Source organism: Watersipora subatra, chromosome 1 (genome assembly GCF_963576615.1).
Source record: "Watersipora subatra chromosome 1, tzWatSuba1.1, whole genome shotgun sequence".
NCBI classification, from domain to species: Eukaryota; Metazoa; Bryozoa; class Gymnolaemata; order Cheilostomatida; family Watersiporidae; genus Watersipora; species Watersipora subatra.
This window is the reverse complement of record NC_088708.1, coordinates 54,685,600-54,703,641: the sequence shown is the minus strand read 5'-3', so window position 1 is coordinate 54,703,641 and position 18,042 is coordinate 54,685,600. Positions and strand designations below refer to the sequence as shown.

Sequence of the window (18,042 nt, the reverse complement as noted above, 5' to 3'; positions counted from 1 at the left end):
GAAGTAAAAAGATCATTTAGGTTTGAGCAAGTTACATTGAGCAATAACAGTGGCCAGGCAATTTAGCAAAAGTTTCACAACGTTGACTCTGAAAAAAAGAAGGCAAGGTGCTAAGCAAATTACGATTTCGCTGCTTTGTGATTCTTTTTCAATCCAATCAAGAACATTCTTTACGCCTTCACTGCTAATTTTGATCGGATTTTTCGAGGAAGAGGTGTTGACAGCTCCTCTAGCCTTGGAGTAACCTGAGCATATCTAGCTGCTTTGGACACTACATATGGGTCCCATCCATCATCCCTAATCATAGTTCGGCTTCTGGGCCGAGCCAGTTGGCAAACCCGTAGGGTAGCATTTATTTTTAAAGCTTGTTCTTCAATCGGCCACCTTCAACAAGCGATACATAAATTCAGTGTAGTGCATAGCATTAAGTAATTTTGCTTACCTTTCGCAGAAGACTATAGTTACTATGGAAACTCATTCCAGAAACACATTATTATCGATTATGCAAAAGTTATCGATACAGTGACTAACACAGACTCTTATAGTATACTGTTCATCAAAGAATCTGTACCTTCATATATATATATGTAAGTACTTGTAGAATGATATTCTGTGTTACTCAGTAGTTTGTTGATGCTAAATCATGTACTGTGTAGGGGTAAGAAGTGTACGTCAAAACCAAATGAAACTTATAAAGTTTGACTGCTGCACTAGAGAACAGCATCAATTTAGCAATAACAACTGTAGCAACACCTCGACGCTTCCTAAAACTATCCGGTCAATTCTAAGTAGTTATTTATTCTTTTATGGAGATCAAACAGGCCGATGTTTAAACAAGGCTGAATGAAGTTCAGTTGTATCTATTGTCTACATTAACTACTCATATTTCCTTTTGTTTTCGATTTTGGTTTAGACTCAACCGTGTATAGAATTTATTTTTTATCCATTGCGCAGTGTCACACTTTCTGTTCAGGATACAATGGCGCTGAAAAGCCACTTCAAAACTGCGTGTGTGTATATATTCGCTTTACCTGACAGGCCTTTCAGGCTGGAAAGATGCAGAGACGATTTTATGTTCTGCTAATGACTCCACACGAGGCGTGGCTGTTGTTGTCTTCGCAGCTTTACTAACTGGCTGAGGAAGAAAGTCATAGAATTGATCAGGGTTGAGCCACTTGCGTTGTTTGGTCCAAAGTTCTGTCTTAGACCTAGAAGATAGTAAAGAGACGACTTCATTTTTAAAGCTTTTTACAACCTGATATCATTCTTGTATTACTTCTTAGGCGCTCCTAGTAATTAGTAAAATGAAAAGATGTTTGTATCTAAAAATATTTTTCAAAGCTTAACACAATTATTTATGTATCACATATGCGACCATGTCCAAAATTGCTTTTATATTGTGAGAGTTTTGCTAGTGGGTCAATGGCAATGTTTCAAATTTAAAAACATTATATTCCAATGTTTCATGACAAAATCTATTGCATATGTGTACTTGTCTTAAAATATTTTTATCAGTTCAGTTTATTCATTTTAGAAATAAGCTTTTTAATTTTCAAGTATATTTATGTGTAAGCAATCACAAAGTATAAATGACGCTATTAGTGAACAGTAATCGATAATTATACTATTTGATGTATTTAAATCTTTTAACAATTATATACATTGTATATAAAATTAATTCCACTTTTATTCTGATCGTTGCATAGCAATGCGTTGTTTCAACCTAAAAACTACCAGCAGATGTATTCTGATTAAAATCACATCGCTGTTTTAGGAAGCAAACTCTTACTTTAAATAAAGAGTTATAAATACTTCAAGTTTCTATTGATTACTGTTTTAGCTTTTAACTTGCTAATTATTCAAACATTTTATTAGTTTTCTTGTGATTGTTTGAATAATGAGTGTGTATACTGTTTCCTTGGCTCACCAGGTGCCAATGTCAGCGCCACGTACTACTGTAAGATGATGTAATTATTAGGTAGATACAACCAAAAAATGGTTCTAGCTATAAAAAAATTAAGATTATAATGAATAACAGTTATTAAACTAGCAACTCTAGAGACATAGTGATAACCCATGTTTCCTGGCAAGCGTAGAAACACACAAACCTTTACTCATATTTAAAGCCGACTAACTATGTCAGATTTAGAATCAGCTAGACCATTTATTGGAACAGTAATGTCTATTGTTGCTAGACATGTGTGATATAATGCTCAGAGAAAGTGATACATGTGGTCATGGAAACTTCTGTTCTGTCTAATGCAGAAAATCGCTCATACATAAATAATTTTTAATAGTAGTAATGGTTTTACTTGTGCAAGTGACATTGCTCCATCTATTGCACACCATGCAATTTCAACTCTGTCTTAAACCACCAGCTTTTCAGAGTTGCCGCTTACTTAAAGGTTTTACAACAATTTATGAGTTCGTTTACTAAAAATATATCAAAGAAATTAGCAGTCGGGCTGTCATTAATAGTAGACAATTATATTTTGATAACGCTCTCTCACTAAGATAAAAACCTCATTTTTCAAGCTTTATGTAGCTGAACAGTATTATATGATACAAAGAAAGAAAAGGAACTTTTTTGGAGCAATCTGTGGAAGTCTCTTACACGACATCTTGTTAACTTATACAACAAATAGACTCTTTCTTCAACAAGTCACATACATGTATAATTAAAAACATTGCGTCAGATTTGTTAGTGCATGCATACTTTATACCGTCTATGTCAGTTCATAATATTAACCCTGATAATATACTACTAGATGACGTAGTGCCTACTTAGCTAAGGTGTTTATCCTTTCCGTCGATTCTGGAACATTCTCGCTTGTTTGCATCGGAAGATCTCGATCATACGCATAATGCGTGTGCGCCTCTTTGTGTTCTGACAGTGCCTCTATTCTTGGACTAGCCTCTGGAATATTTTTACTTGTTTGTTTGATCTCTTTGTAAAATGGTTCTCTAGCAAGGTAACGGTTCCTTTCTCTACAATACAAGAAAAACATCATTAAATTCATATCACCGACACACTTGTCTCTTGTTGTCTATTACTAAATATAAAGTGTTAATTGACTAAGGCACTTGTCTGCTGTTGTCTATCTATATATTTCTCAAAGTTTGTATATAGGTATGTGGATAGGTGTGTAGTTCCAGCTATAGTTATTAAAATCTTCGAATACAGACTTCACATCGTAGAAGACTTGATCTCGGACCCTCCAGCTGGCCGGAGCCAACTTTGCCAATTCTGCCACACTAGCTTGATGGAATCATTGGACGATATAATTATGTCGTTATATGGGAGCAAATACACTACAACTCTTCTTCATGACACAAAGTCATGATAATGGGTAGCTCTTATTAATAAGCTTACTCAAATTATCCATTGGCAATGTTCCAGGCTAATAGTAAGTGGCAGGCAACTCTCATTACCTCTTATTGTTTACAAGCTGATTTTCAACACTCGGGCAACACCGGGTAGCACAGCTAGTTACTAATTATAAAGTGTTAGTCGATTTATGTTCCTGACACACTTATCTGTTGTTGTCTATCACTAACTATAAACTGTTATTGACACATGACAGAGGTCAGACTTACTCATGCAATTAAGTTTTCTAACAGGTTTGTGTTACATGAGTCATTCACTCAGAAGCTTTAAAACAATTTATAAGGGCATTCACTAAAATATATCTCAAAAGAATTACTTGTTGGGGTGCTGAGGTTTACAATTACTTCTATGTAAATAGTCATTCATAATAGAAAATTACATTATTGAACAAGTTTTTCACCTAGATGGAATACCAGCTCTTCTAAACATTATGTAACCAAACGGCATTTCTACAAAAACTGAATGGTCCTCATAAATAAGATGTGACTTTGAGAGAGATATTTCTCTCCTATAGCTATTGCTAAAATTGATCTAAAAGGTTAGCAAGGTTCCATGTGGACTCTAGTTTTATTGTTGCTTAGTGTTCAGTTAGAGTAACATGTAGTTACTGGAGCATAGTCTAGTGGTGATAGAGTAAATGAGTGTAGTAATACACACACATGTAGTTTTGGTAATTATTAACATGAGATACTTTGTATTATTCTCAAATCTGAGTGGCTGTTATGTCATAAGTAATTTTCTCACAATTGATCATTCTCCTTTACCAATAAGGTAAATTTTATTAGCGTCACTAGAAAGTGTTTTAGCAATAGCAACATTAGCCTTTCCACAAAAGATATGTCGATATCACATCGCGTCATATTGGTGGTGACACTGCATGAAAAGTCTCAGGGTGCAATTCATAATATCCTACACAGAGGGTTTGACTTGTCACTTGCTGAGATATTTAAGCACTTCTCAGCAGTGTATTATTTCAGTTAAGTACAGAAATAGTGTATTTGTATTGTCTCATCATTTTGTGGAAGTTTCTTACAATGCCTAAGTAAAATGGATTTGATACAACTGGTCTAAATCCAATTGGTCTACATAATTGACCAATTCGTCCAAAAACATTTAGCCTAAAACCGATTTGTCCAGTATAATACTTGGTTTAATAAATATCACTCACAAATTGAGGTAAATGGGCCATTAGATAAGTTAATTTTAGACAAATTAGCTTTGAACCAATTGGGCTTATTGTTGTTAGACCAATTGTAATGATATAATGTATGGATAATGATATATGTATGGATTATACCTATCTAGAATATCAACTTGCTTGGTTGTACCATTCTAGACCTTTAGCATTTCTTATACTCCTGGGATAACTCTACTGGGTAACTCTATAGATTATGATAAACAGCTGACTAGATAAATAGATTACGCTTGTGATAAATAGTTAACTCCTCTAAAAACCATTTTGTAATCATATTGATAGTTTTGAAATTATATGTTACCGAAGATGCTCCATCAAATCAACATTAAGACATAGTCCATTTGTTCAATAGAAACATTTGTATGATATAGTAGAGAGTAAAATGCAATTTTTGCCAACATAAAGTTGGGTTAAATGTACAGTTTATAACCTCATCTCTGTAGCACCTTAACGCTTATGCTGCCTTAAAGTAGAAGGTTATGTCAGGTGATCAGCATGAATGCTGCAGTAGACAGCAGTAAAAGCATGTAATCTTCAGTAATTACTGGTATGTATATTTTTTACTTGTCTCTTCGTAATCATGAGCTCAATGATTGTCAAAAATTCTGTTTTAAATACAAAAATAAATCTTTCTCCAAAAATAGTGCAATAGAAACTAGACTTTTTTTTAGATATAATTAGTAAATAACAAATATGTAGAAACCAGATATTAAATCAAAATCTTAAAAACAGAAACTATTATTTAGCATTTATTAAAACAAATTTTTTTGTGTAAGTGTTGTAGATCCAGTGTATAGCTGATACAATTTTTCAATTTGTATGCACCAGCTCCTGAACCATGTTTTCAATCAAACGATGCAGTTTTAAGTCTGCTCTGCAAATATGGGTAAGTGCGTATACCTTGGCTGCAGGGTTGCAAGTTTTCGTAAATCAGCACAACATGAAGTAAAGTTGTGCTTTTATTTCTTACCTGTTGAATCTGTATTCTCCAACAAGCGAGCGATGTTTAGCGAGACCTTCTAGTCGAGGAGTCATAGCTAAAATATGCATTGAAAATTTTACATAAGAGTTGTCATTCCATTATAAACATAATAATTTGTTCAATATGTTGGCAAACATGGCGCTAATACAATTAGCCTTAGATAGGACCAGTTTGTAATACACGAGTTGAAGAGAACATACTATTACCAGCTATGTCTCAAGCAATTCAGAATGTATTACATTTCAACGCTGCCACATTTTATGATTTCACTATTAGATTGTAGCAGTTCAATAACAAACAAAAATATTTTTTGAGAGTAAAAGCAAAACCATGAAAGTTATTGCCTCGCATATTTTCTTAGGAGTCTTTTACATAATATGTGTATTCCAATATTCCTCAATTTTTTTATTTATGAGCCAATTGGAAGATAATTGACAGAAATGCGGGTTGTTATACAATAATATAGCCTTTACATTATATAAACATAGTAACATGCAGTTATATATATGATTGTACAAAAAATGCAATATTTTGATACTAAATTAATTTAGGTTAGGAATGCAATATATTTAAATTCTGGGTATTAGTCATTTTTGTGAGTCCTAATGATGTTATGTTAGTTCTTTTAATGATAGCAAATGGTGGCATATTGGTGATCCTGCTGATATTAAATTATGGCATATAAGTCAGTCTGGTAATACCAAACCATTGTATGTTACTTACTTATTTAAGTGATACAAAATGATGGCGTGTTTGTCATTTGGTCGATACCACATCTATATACATGTATATATTTCTCAAAGTATGTCTGTCTTCTGTATGTATATACGTGAATATGTTGGTATGCATTCAGGCTATAGATCTTAAAATAAATATTCTATACTGAAAAAAAATTCGATCTCAGACCCTGCCATTTACCAGACCGATGCGCTATCCACTAGTCCACAAAAATCCAATTGCTAGCCTGCCAATATAAGTCATATCAGAGCAATACCCAACTGCTTTGCGTACGACGCGGGTCATACCATAACGTCACGAAAAGCTGTTCGCTCACATATGTACAGGCTCAAACGTACTGGCTGATAGCGCGCGGGCTAATAGCCAGCAACTCTCACTACTTCTCCTTGTTTATAAGACAAAACATTTTTCTCATGATATGTAGTTTGAAACTTAAAGTGGCAAATGTTGTTATATGTTAAATACAAATCAATTTTCTGTTCAAAGACTTTTGTATTACCCGGGCAACGTCGGATAGCACAGCTAGTGATAGCATAAAAGGGATTTTGCTGGTACCAAATGATGAAAGGTTAGCTATGGTGCTGATATCAAAGGTAGCATGTTAGCCAATTTAGTGATAACAAAGGATGACATGTTAATCATTTTAATGAGAGCTACATGTATTAATAATAAAGCGATGAGAGTTGGCCTCAAAAAAGCTGAACTCAGTAATCTCAAATAGATCTATTTCAACAATGGATGAATAATAAAGCGTACCCATAACTGTGGGTGGTCCCAGTGGTTCTCTGTCAACCCAATACACACTTCGCCTAAAAGTAAAAATCAGGTTCATGACATCGTCAGGTGCTGCGGCCTGTCAACTAATCAGTATTGTTTGGCTGGTGAACAGTTTAAATGGAGCCTGTCTATGCATCTTTAAGGAGGCAATGAACTGAATTGAAAGCCAGCCAAATCAATAATCTTGTTTGGATTTTAAACAGAATGAAAAGTTAGACTCGGATAAGATAAGCGCAATGGTATGGCTCTACAAGCTTCTCTAAAAGCAAATCTACTGAGTGCTTACTCCTGAAAATGTGATGCGAGTGTAACCTTTTGTTCTAGGTCCAGGTCAGTAAGTTTAAAAATGGCGGAGTAGCCAGTGTGTTACACATTTGGCTATAGTGCTTAGCATAAACTGTTAACCACTTAAGGTTTGTCTACAATCAGTATCTTTATGTTTTTGTGACTTTTCTGCTTTTATATAAAACTCACAAAAGCTTTTTAAAAGATACAAAAAGGAATATAATATGCAAGCAAAAATGATAATTGTGAGCAAGACTGTACTTGTCTGAAGACAATAAGGAGCACGAAATTCACAGTTTGTCAAGCTTCAGCTTTTTCTGTAGCATGAAACAGCATCTGACTGATTCTACTGTTTTTCGATTTTGAATGATAAATGATTTGTGCAACTGCAGTGTTTAACATTAGGAAAAATGTCTGTAGCAGCGGTTAAGAAAAAACAGCAGTCTGTTTATAAGTTTACCTCAAAAATGACCTGAAAATGCATATTTATGGCAGCCAAGTGTGGCTCTGCTAACTGACATACGATGTCTATAGACTGCCTACATTACATTCTGGTTGAACTTCAGAAGGCATCACACCCTAAATTACAATATATTTGTTGTCTGTCTATGAAGAGCAGTTGTAGATAGCAATTTACTCAAGCTGCATTTCATGTATGATGTGTGCGGCGAAATCACAAAGCAAATATGCTTACGCCAAAAATATACAGATAAAACACCGAGTGACCAAGAAGTTGTCATCTATTACTGAGCCTTAAAGTTTATTGCTTTTACAAACACCCAATGTGCCTCCCTTACATTCTTCAGGTTTTGGTTAGATTTAGCTTTGAGTAAAAAAATGTGGAAAGAAACAAATAAAAATGAGTAGATATACTTAATGTATATAATAATATATAATATAATAATGCATAATGATATAAATATACTTTAATGGAGTTGGATAAACATTTTCTAACTCTTAGACTTATGATATATCATAGTGCTTATCAATAAAATTTGATTTGATTTTTAAATGCCCTATTTCTTATATCCAGATTGTTTGCTGTAAGTTTCACATGCTATGATTGCAAGGTATTGATTATAAAATAAAAAACTTGTTTCTATATGATAACTATATACTAATAAACAACATTTGCAAAGGTATCATTAGAGAGAAATAAGAATATTTTCATAGGTTTGCACGTTTTACATGTTCCAGCCTGTTAAGGACTTAAATACTGTAGTTTGTGTAAGAAAAGGTAAGTTGACCACTAGTGGACCATGGAGTGTCAGAAAGTAAACTTATGTGTAGCCTTAGTCCAAGCTATTGGCACACCCTTGAGGTTTTGGAGATGGTTTTAGGGCTGCTTTGAAGCAGTACTTGCTGGAGTCTCTAGAATAGATTTATTCTGATTTCTTTTGCTTAGACAACTTTGTCTTCTTCATTACTGATCTCATCTGTTAACTCAGGCCCTGCACCTCGAATAGCCATGCTACTGCTCATATGGGCCCTCATTGCACCTTACTTTTTTGCTCATCTTGTTATGTTATGATTTATTGTAAAATAAAACAAACAAACCCTTGTGAGAGTCAAAACTAAAAGAGTTCTCTGACACGGCAGATATCTAATGTCAGCATGAGAAAAGTGTAATGAAACTTTAATAAAATTGAAATCACTAATCTCGAATGAGACTCAGGAGAAAAAGCATGTTATCTAGTTTCCAACAGCAATTGGGTGTCTCTCTGGTCAACAAAGCTATCATTGCCACCATTGCTACCACACCTCAGCTGGTTCGTAGGTCTCCACAACATTGGGCCTTAATTGTGCACAACGCTAGCTTGCAACAGGAAGATACAGTCTACACAAAAAATATTGGGAAATTGCAGGTGGCTGACATCTAGTATCGTTATCTACTCTATGTGGTGAAACAGTCTAGCTATTGGGGCTTACAAGATTACAGCAGTGAGGAATAAGTTTACAACAGTATTATGTAGGGTCTCTTCAGTGACTGAGAGGTTCACAACAATCGGAACACTTCTTTTTGCTGGATTAGTAATAATATTTTGTTTATCAGGGCATCATTATTTCAGCTGCAGCCATAACTATTTGTGGGCAGCTCACCGGCTATTGTGCTATAGAAATGATTCATTGTAGAAATAACAAAAAGACTAAAATGAAGTCTAGTTCAACTGGATGAAATGCTTTCAATTAAAAAAGAAGTTTCACAAAAAAAACTCCTTAACAAACAATCATTGGCAATATTATATTATTTATTATATTATTATATTATACATACAATTGTTTACCAAAGCAGAACAAAAGCTAGAGTTTGGTGCAACTCTGCCAGCTTTGAGTAGTTTGTAATTATTTTTGGATCCATCTTTTCATTGTACAGAGTTCAACCTGAACTTTAGTGTTTCCTAAATAGTCTGACCCAAAGAGGCTCGGCAGCAATTAGTGTTAAAGGTTGACTTGCAACAAAATTCACATTACAGTTATTTGGTATCAAAAGATTCGCCATGTCTTACTCTATTGTGTTATAGGTGCCAAATATGTGGGAATGTGATTAAAAGCTCGTAAAAGCTCAAAAACGAACAGAAAATCGCAGCCACACGAGACCGCCCTAGTTTGGATTCGTTTTCCAAAACGGCTAAAATGTGACGTATGTGTGCTAAAATGGCTAAAATGTGTGCGAGATAGTTTATGTTTACACTTTCATGCATCCTTATTCGTCGAAATATTTTCACAAGTATACTTCACGCTTGCCATAAAAACCATGTCTATTGTTCTTACGCGTCTATTTTATCGGCATCGTAATGCTGCAACTTTGAGCACTGATATCTCAAAACGTAGCATAAAAATATGTTTAATTTTTTAAACTTAGTTTGAACGATTGCATATCATCCTCTGAAAAAAATGATGAGCCTTTTGGTCCGCTATGATGGTCGAAAATTGCTGTAGAAATTGTTCGCGCCATATGGCGGGAATTGTAAGTCACGTGATCAGATAATGTTAGTTTCAGTTCAAATTTGATCTATCGCAAATAGCAGACACGCTTTCTCGTATTAAACTTCAATTCGTCATAATGTCTAACGCGCCACGTCGTGTTTGTGCAGCTGCCAACTGCCAAGCTGAGAAGCACCTTTTTTCTTGGCCAAGAGCAGAGAATAGACCAGACCTTCACCGGGCGTGGAGCAACTGGGTGAAGCTGGATGTTACAAACTTTATTTATTCGCCTGCTCACTCTTACCTTTGTTTCCGCCATTTCAAAGACGACATGTTTTCTAACCTGTTTGCATACTCCACATGTCACCAAAGCACGTGAGTAATTTATTTTATGAACTACTTGTATTAGTAGTAGTAACTCGGGATATTTTCTAGTATTCTCCTAATACTACTGTATTAATCTATATTTAATATTAAAATATTAATGTCATTTAATTGTAATATGATATTATTAGTATTTTATCGTTTTAATTACGTGTATTAGTCTTATTATAATAACAAAACTAATTCATACTGCATATCTATCTGTAAAACGTAATATATTAATCTATGATTGATAAAATAATGTTATAAGTTTCACGATTAATTTCGCCAAATTTCTTAACCCCACTCACTTATAGATATGTTATATAAAATACTTATTGTCATTTTCTGGCATCATCGTTAATAGCATATTAATATTTTTATCATTCACACATCTTACAGTGGTTGTCACCTACATTTATTTAGTTTGAAGCTCGATCGAACTAAGGCAGTTCCATCCATTCGTTTCCGGAGTGAGGAAAGCTCCCGTGTCGTCCTGACACCTCGGAAGAGAAAGTTGGAGGATGCTGCAATGACTAAGAGGGACCACCGCATTGTGCTGCGCCAGACATTGACCGAGTACAGGGAGTACGATGATACTTATGTTTATATGTTATTAACAATGCACGTTCACTATTGACTTATTCAAATATTCATATCCCTGAGACGAGCTTTTGCTAAGATATTCCTCAGTTGTCAGTTTGTAGTGAATCCGATCTTTTCGTCATACATGTTTAATCTTTTCGAACCATTTAATTTCGTCATTTACAATATATTACACAAGACATTTGCAGAGCTCCTTCACTTACCAGTATGTTATTTGTGTAGTTGCAGACCTACTGCTGCGGCTACTGCTGCGGCTACTGCTGTCCAACCATGCCAGTCAATTCCTCCACCAGGGAGAAAGTTGCCTCTGCCGGTGCTGATTGTGGCTAACCACAAAGTGTCGCAAGGTGTGTTTAATGGGTGATAGACCCAGTTAGTTGTTCATCCCATTGGTGCTGTTGGTTTTTGTTCTGGTGTTGGTTTGTTTTGGTTTAGACATGACAATTTATAGATGCGTCATACATGAAGCTCATTATCGCTATGACACACCAATTGTTTCATCAGTTTATATTCTTCCGGTCGTTTGATGGCTATCGGTGAGCTATTGTTTGTTCTGTCGGACTATTTGACTGATGATAATTTGATTGGCACAAGGTCTCCCTTATTGTATCGGCAATGGAGTTTCAAATTTTTTTTACTCAGGTACTAACACGGATCGAAACGTTCGGCCCCACTTTCAAAGTAAGGGGGTGCAAGCAGACTTTCCTTACCCTCAGCTTAAAAGGTGATATAAACTGTTATACTATAGGCTGATTTTTGATTAGGAAATTGGTGCAAGGAATTATAGTGATCTCTGATGGATTGGTAAACGTCCGCTTGACATCTAATTTCTACGTCTAATTTTAATATATTTAATCCTATAGTAGTTCGTAGTTCATTCACCAATATGATTCTATGTGTTACTTAATTGTTGAGTTAATCTTTTAATCATAGCAAAGAATGTACAAGACGGTGCTCTATGAGTCTGCCATCTACCGAGTCATGGAGGGCTGAAAGGGAGGACGAAGTGATGGTGGAGGAATTCCTCGAAAATGTAAAATTTTCATTTCTTCGATTACCAAAAACGGTGATGTCGCCATATGCTATGTCCCTTGGATACTAGTTGCCGCTAGGATACTCTAAGCCATAAGGCCTTTAAATTTAGCAGAGCTGTTAAAAATTGTAAATAAAGAAGAAATTATGAGCATTCAACTCTGACAAGGTGGTTTTTAAATAAAGTTTTTTGGTCCAAAAGTAAGCCTCCTTTGGCAAATGTGGAATATTGGTGTGTCAAACAACACTAATCTACAGCTTTGAAAAAGAAACACTTGATGTACTACATGCGCAACCTTCTCAATATTAATTGAACAGGAAGATGAAGATTCATTGGCATTAGATGATGAAGAGTTTGTGCCAACCACTGAAGACTGGGAAGAGTTTGAGCGCTATGTTGGCCAGCGTCAAACGCTCTCCAATTACATGTAAGATAGAGCTGAACTTAACCAAACTTGACAAAATATAAAGAATATCCAGAGTTATTACTCACATTTTGATGTGAGTAATACTCACATTATCATGGATTCTGATAAGGTTTTGTAAAATCTGTGTCATGATTGGATGGCTATATATTTATTCTTTTTTGGATCGAGCAAATATGATATAATAACAGGAAATGATGTTGTACAAATCTTATTGCAAGTCAAATATTGTGTTGTGATTTCAGACCGGAATCCTTCTTCAAAGAGGAGAAAATAATAGTGAGTGTGACAGCACTCCAGCGACTATTTTACTGTCACGTCTGCGCCCTCCCTTGCTCATTCACGATGGTGCGAGAAGGCGGATGGGTAGAGTTCGAGGTTTCATGTGCCTCCTGTCACCAATCCTACACTTGGGAGACAACTGCCAGGGTGAACAGAGCACACGTCATCAACCCCCTGCTGGCAGCTGCATCACTGTTTTCTGGCGGATGCCTTACGCAGAACCTCCGTTTTCTGACGCTCCTGAACATCGCGATACCAAGCCACAGCGTTTGCCTCTACCAACAAAGAGAATACTTACATGGTGTGAGTGTTAATAAATATTTACCCATAAACTTGAAAAATGTGAGTGAAAGCTTGGCACATTAATTGTGCATTGATTCTTCATTCTTAGACTAATGATAATGATACAAATAAATCTTGTTTAATGAAGTTTTACAATATTTTACAGTGTATTGCTGAGCAGTACACCCTGCATAATGAGGGATTGATGGCAGCAATTGATTGGGAGCTCGATTTGGCAGGTGACGGTAGATGCGACAGTCCAGGGCATTGCGCACTATACGGGGCCTACACTCTTATGGATCAGAGCTGCGGTTTAATAGTCAGCAGCCATCTTGTCAAGGTAAAACTTTGACAGTTTTTACTTCAAAGCCTGACAGAAACCCAAATGTTTTAGTAGTTATCAATACATAAACATGAAGTTCTGATCCAGCTAAAAAATTTATCCAGATAATGTGAAAGTGATTATTGTTGGTCGTAACTTGCTTTACTTTGCAGTCAACGGAGACCACCAGCTCTAACGCCATGGAGCTGGAGGGCTTCAAGCGGTGCCAGTCCGATCTAATTTCGCACGGCCTGAGCGTGAGGTCAATTACGACGGACCGGCACTTGAGTGTAGGAAAATACATACGAGAGGAGTGGGCCGATGTTTGTCATTATTATGATGCATGGCACATCGTGAAAGGTAGTAATGATTAATAATGGAGCATAAAAACTAGTTAATCATAACAAAAACGCAGCAATTATGCACTGCAAACTGATATAATGTCTTTACTGTTGTAGGACTAAAAAAAAAGCTCTACAATCAGGCGAAGACTGCCGCCTTTCGACTTCTGGCTGAACCAGGTAATAAAGAGCCAGCTGGCAACTGGATCAAGGCCATCATAAATCATTTATGGTACTCAATAAACCATACAGATGTGCCAGATGAACGTGAGGCACGATGGCGACAGTTACTCCCCCACATGAGAGATGACCACCGTCTGTGTGACCACCCTCCACTGAAGAAGCTTTGGATTAGACCTGGTATGTAACCTAATATTCGATCAATTAACTTTAGCACAGATTTTGGTCTGTTGACATTTACAAATATTACAGGAACCAAACTTGACGCTTGGCTCAGTCAAGAATTATCATCCAAACGGCTGATTAGTGATCTCAGGAAAGCAGGCGTGCAGAATACGGCAGAGCTTGAATCATTCCACAAACAGCTCAACCACTTTGCTCCAAAGATGGTTGGGTTCTCTTATGATGGAATGAATTCAAGGTGAGTGCAGATTTAATAAACAAAATTGTTCAATGGTAACGTTTTCCTATGTACAGTTGGAATTGTTTTTCACAGACTTCGGCTAGCTGTGATGTACCACAACGAGAACGCCACCCGCTCGTTCAAGTTTGATCGTTTGGGCAATCAGCAATATGTAATGGCACGAAGCAAAGACAACAAGCTGACACAGACGGCAAAAAGAAAGAAAGTCAACCCAACATATGGTAAAAATATATTAAGAAATTAATTACATATGAACCATCAACTTATTTCAAATTGCTTACAGAAGAATTGTCTTACAGAATTCATTGGGGAACTGATGACTCGGTTAGAGAACCACCTTTCTGCCGGTACGAAACCAGACAATCAGCGTTTGCAGCCTCCGTCGCTCTACTCAACAGGTCCTCAGGAAACACGGGAGGAAACTATTGCGAAGTGCCAGGTGTCATCACGCGGCATTCTCCGGAGGAATTGAGAATTCCAGCTCAACTCTAAAGACCGCTTTGAGGCTTCGAAGCCAGAATGATAGTAGGTGGTACTCATTCCCCGGCGACGAGGTTCTCAGAGTGGGCGCCCAGGTAGGGAACCCCAGCCATGAACGCAAACTTTGACGAAGTGCTGGGGCTTAGTAACCGATGGTAAGCGGTGAAACCAATATGCGTTCCTCTATGTATTTGTTTTTATTTTATAAAATCAGTGATGGCAGATTTATGCACGTTAAGCATGTGATTTTAAATATGGAAGCAATGTAACAGCAGTTTACTAACAAAAATTAGTTTGTTAGCCACATGGTGTGTAGTCACCATGTGGCTTAGCCTGAGTATAAGTAAAATAATAAAATGACATTGCAATAAAAATGAGTACCACCTACGATATAGAGTTGATCTAGAATTCTCAAAGTCGTTGAGTCTCTTCATCGCCATAGCAGAAGCCCTTGAAGATGTAGTCTGCAAACTCTTCTTCATCATCTGTTGGTGGGAAAAGAGCCCGAATCTTAGACACCAGGCAGGCAGGTAGAGGCCGTCGCTCACCGCGACGAATTTGCGGCATAAGCCAAAACACAAGATTGCGGTATGCACATAACCTTTTCCGAGCATTTGGCGATGGCTCTCCAAATGGGAATAGATTATCTACCAAAACAATTATTGAAAAACAATAATTGCTGATCATCAAAATAATCTCGATCTTTATATAATAAAATCATAAAACTAATACACTCTCAAATGTAGTAAGTGTACAAGCCAAATATAAGTTCTCCTTGTGTTCCACGAGTTCAGAATATGTGTGTTCAACCGATGCATTAAATGTGTAACACAAGAATTGTAGATAATGCTTGACACATTAGCATAGCTTTGGTGTTGTTGGCTGGATTGAATGGAAATCTAACTCACTATGATATCGCAGGTAATTATTCCACCCCAACTCAAGGGGTGCAGGCGCTACCAGTTCGTCCACACCAGGATGCGTACACAGGCATTCATGCTCCCCGCGGTCATGGAGACGATGCGCAAACTCAGCATCGTGACAGCACAAACATTCAGGAAGAGATGGCATATCTTGACAACGCTTGCAGACACACCACTCTGTAGCCGGTGGTATTAGCTCCTAAAGAAATGAACAGATATGTCTATGCAACCATAGCAAATACATCAGGTCGATGTTATCCAACAGTATATCAGTGCAGCATTAGATTTAAATATTAAAATTGTTAATGTTGTCATTCGAGAAAAATCTGCAATTATTTTTTCGCAATATTGAAGCGATAATTATCATCATTAAAATCATATATAATAATATTCGTTCTATCACTCTCAAGCTAAAACTATTACTACTAGCTAGCTTGGCACATAAGAGCTGGCTAATGGCGGTGCTTACTTGCTGGGAGGTTTGATTCTGTTGAGGATCTTCTTCTTCAGATAGAGCGTCAGGCTCGAAACGCCAGGGTCTTAACTCTTCAGAATTTGACATTTTTTATGATCGCAACTAAGACATGAATTGTCGAACGGAATGGCCAAGCCGAAACTGTAAAGTAGCGAGCATCTATATTTGATACGGGGTATTAGGTAAAACCCGAAGTGTTTGTCATAAACTATCGCTACGATAAGTTTGATATTGAGCTTTTTATTGGCCTTTCAATTCACGCGAGAACATCACGTGACAAGACAATAACCAAACCGCGCGGATGCGTCATCAAAATCAAGAGATTCCAATCTACGGCGGCTTTTTGTTTTTGAGCTTTTAAGAGCTTTCAATCACATTTCCACATATTTGGCACCTACCACACAACAGAGTAAGACATGGCGAATCTTTTGATACCAAATAACTGTAATGTGAATTTTGTTGCAAGTCAACCTTTAAGCCAGCACCCTGTTAGTAGCAATCAAACAAGCCTTAACATCTTGGGAATTGAAAGCTAATAATAAATCACGAGTACTACCTTGAGCTTGTTTTCCTTCAGTAATGAGTTATGTGATGGTGCTTACCTATCGTTGACATGACCGGCTGGTATCGGTTTGTGTTTAGCTAAATGGTCTATCCTTCTCTCTTCTGCTCCTGGAATAGGTGGTAAATATGATACCCGTTTTTTCATGACTTTTTCTGACATGTCGCAGGTAACACGATAGCGTTGCTTGTACCAAGGACACTGCGCCAAGTGTGAGGCATCAATAAGGAGAGGTGATGCCAATTATGTATTTAAAAGTATATCAGTAGACAAGAATAAGTGTAAATGAGTACATGAGCTGTCGGTGCTTTTAATCTAGCGCAATTAGAGCTTAGCTGTTTATTTTATAAACATCTTTAGCAGAGCCTATAAACTCACTGAATGGTTGCATAACTTACACATTCTTTAGCTTGAAAACCTAAAAACAACTCAACTGAGTTTATTAACTTCTGTTATATGATACGAGAGCATAGAACCAATGCTCGCTAGTGTTAACTAACTGTTGCTGTATAGCTTTGGTCTCTATTACCCATCAAACTTCTCTTAGAGTTACAAAAATGTGATACTAACCACCCATGTCCTATTCTAGCCCCTATCATCAGTTAGCAAAATACAGTATTCCCCTTTCTCTTTAGCTAGAAACATGTGTTACTTCCCAGGTTAGACTAATAAATAGTCAGCAATGACTTTAGTGATACTACTTACACATGAAGCTGCTTACCTGCTACCGCCATCGTGAGTAGCTGGACAACTAAGCGTGTGTAGAGAACATGCCTTGTTGCTATGCACTAGGGCTGCCTCTCAGGTTGTGCACTGCGATCACTCGCTCACTCGCGTATCAAATATTGCATTTATTCTGCTTGATGTGGCTATTTATTGTGCTTATAATACTGTTACCTCTATAGTAACAACCTAATCTATACATGATGAAAGGGTCGGTATTGTCTCTCACCGCAGCTGGCTATGATTCAGTCTTATGTCTAATTCATACGTCTGACGGGAGAAAATCAATGGACAGTCAACAACTGACACTTTATTTTGACACAGCGCACTTT

At 36.7% G+C, this 18,042-nt stretch overlaps 2 protein-coding genes across 3 annotated transcripts; both read right to left on the bottom strand.

The window, feature by feature from the left end:
* Positions 1-6: 6 nt before the first annotated feature.
* Positions 7-17,812, bottom strand: LOC137386101 (sperm microtubule associated protein 2-like). Its single transcript, XM_068072782.1, has 7 exons — positions 17,709-17,812; positions 17,028-17,097; positions 7,060-7,112; positions 5,554-5,620; positions 2,785-2,988; positions 1,032-1,208; positions 7-384 (listed from the first exon to the last, which is right to left on the bottom strand). The coding sequence occupies exons 1-7, from the start codon at positions 17,719-17,721 to the stop codon at positions 171-173; spliced, it is 798 nt and encodes a 265-aa protein (XP_067928883.1). The 5' UTR covers positions 17,722-17,812; the 3' UTR covers positions 7-170.
* LOC137385461 (uncharacterized) lies at positions 12,861-16,524 on the bottom strand. 2 transcript variants are annotated; one of them, XM_068071926.1, is made up of 4 exons: positions 16,420-16,524; positions 15,936-16,149; positions 15,416-15,674; positions 12,861-13,273 (listed from the first exon to the last, which is right to left on the bottom strand). In XM_068071926.1, the coding sequence occupies exons 1-3, from the start codon at positions 16,510-16,512 to the stop codon at positions 15,439-15,441; spliced, it is 543 nt and encodes a 180-aa protein (XP_067928027.1). In that variant the 5' UTR covers positions 16,513-16,524; the 3' UTR covers positions 12,861-13,273; positions 15,416-15,438. The 2 variants fall into 2 exon arrangements, with proteins under 2 accessions (XP_067928027.1, XP_067928028.1); XM_068071927.1 differs by lacking the exon at positions 15,416-15,674.
* Positions 17,813-18,042: the final 230 nt, after the last annotated feature.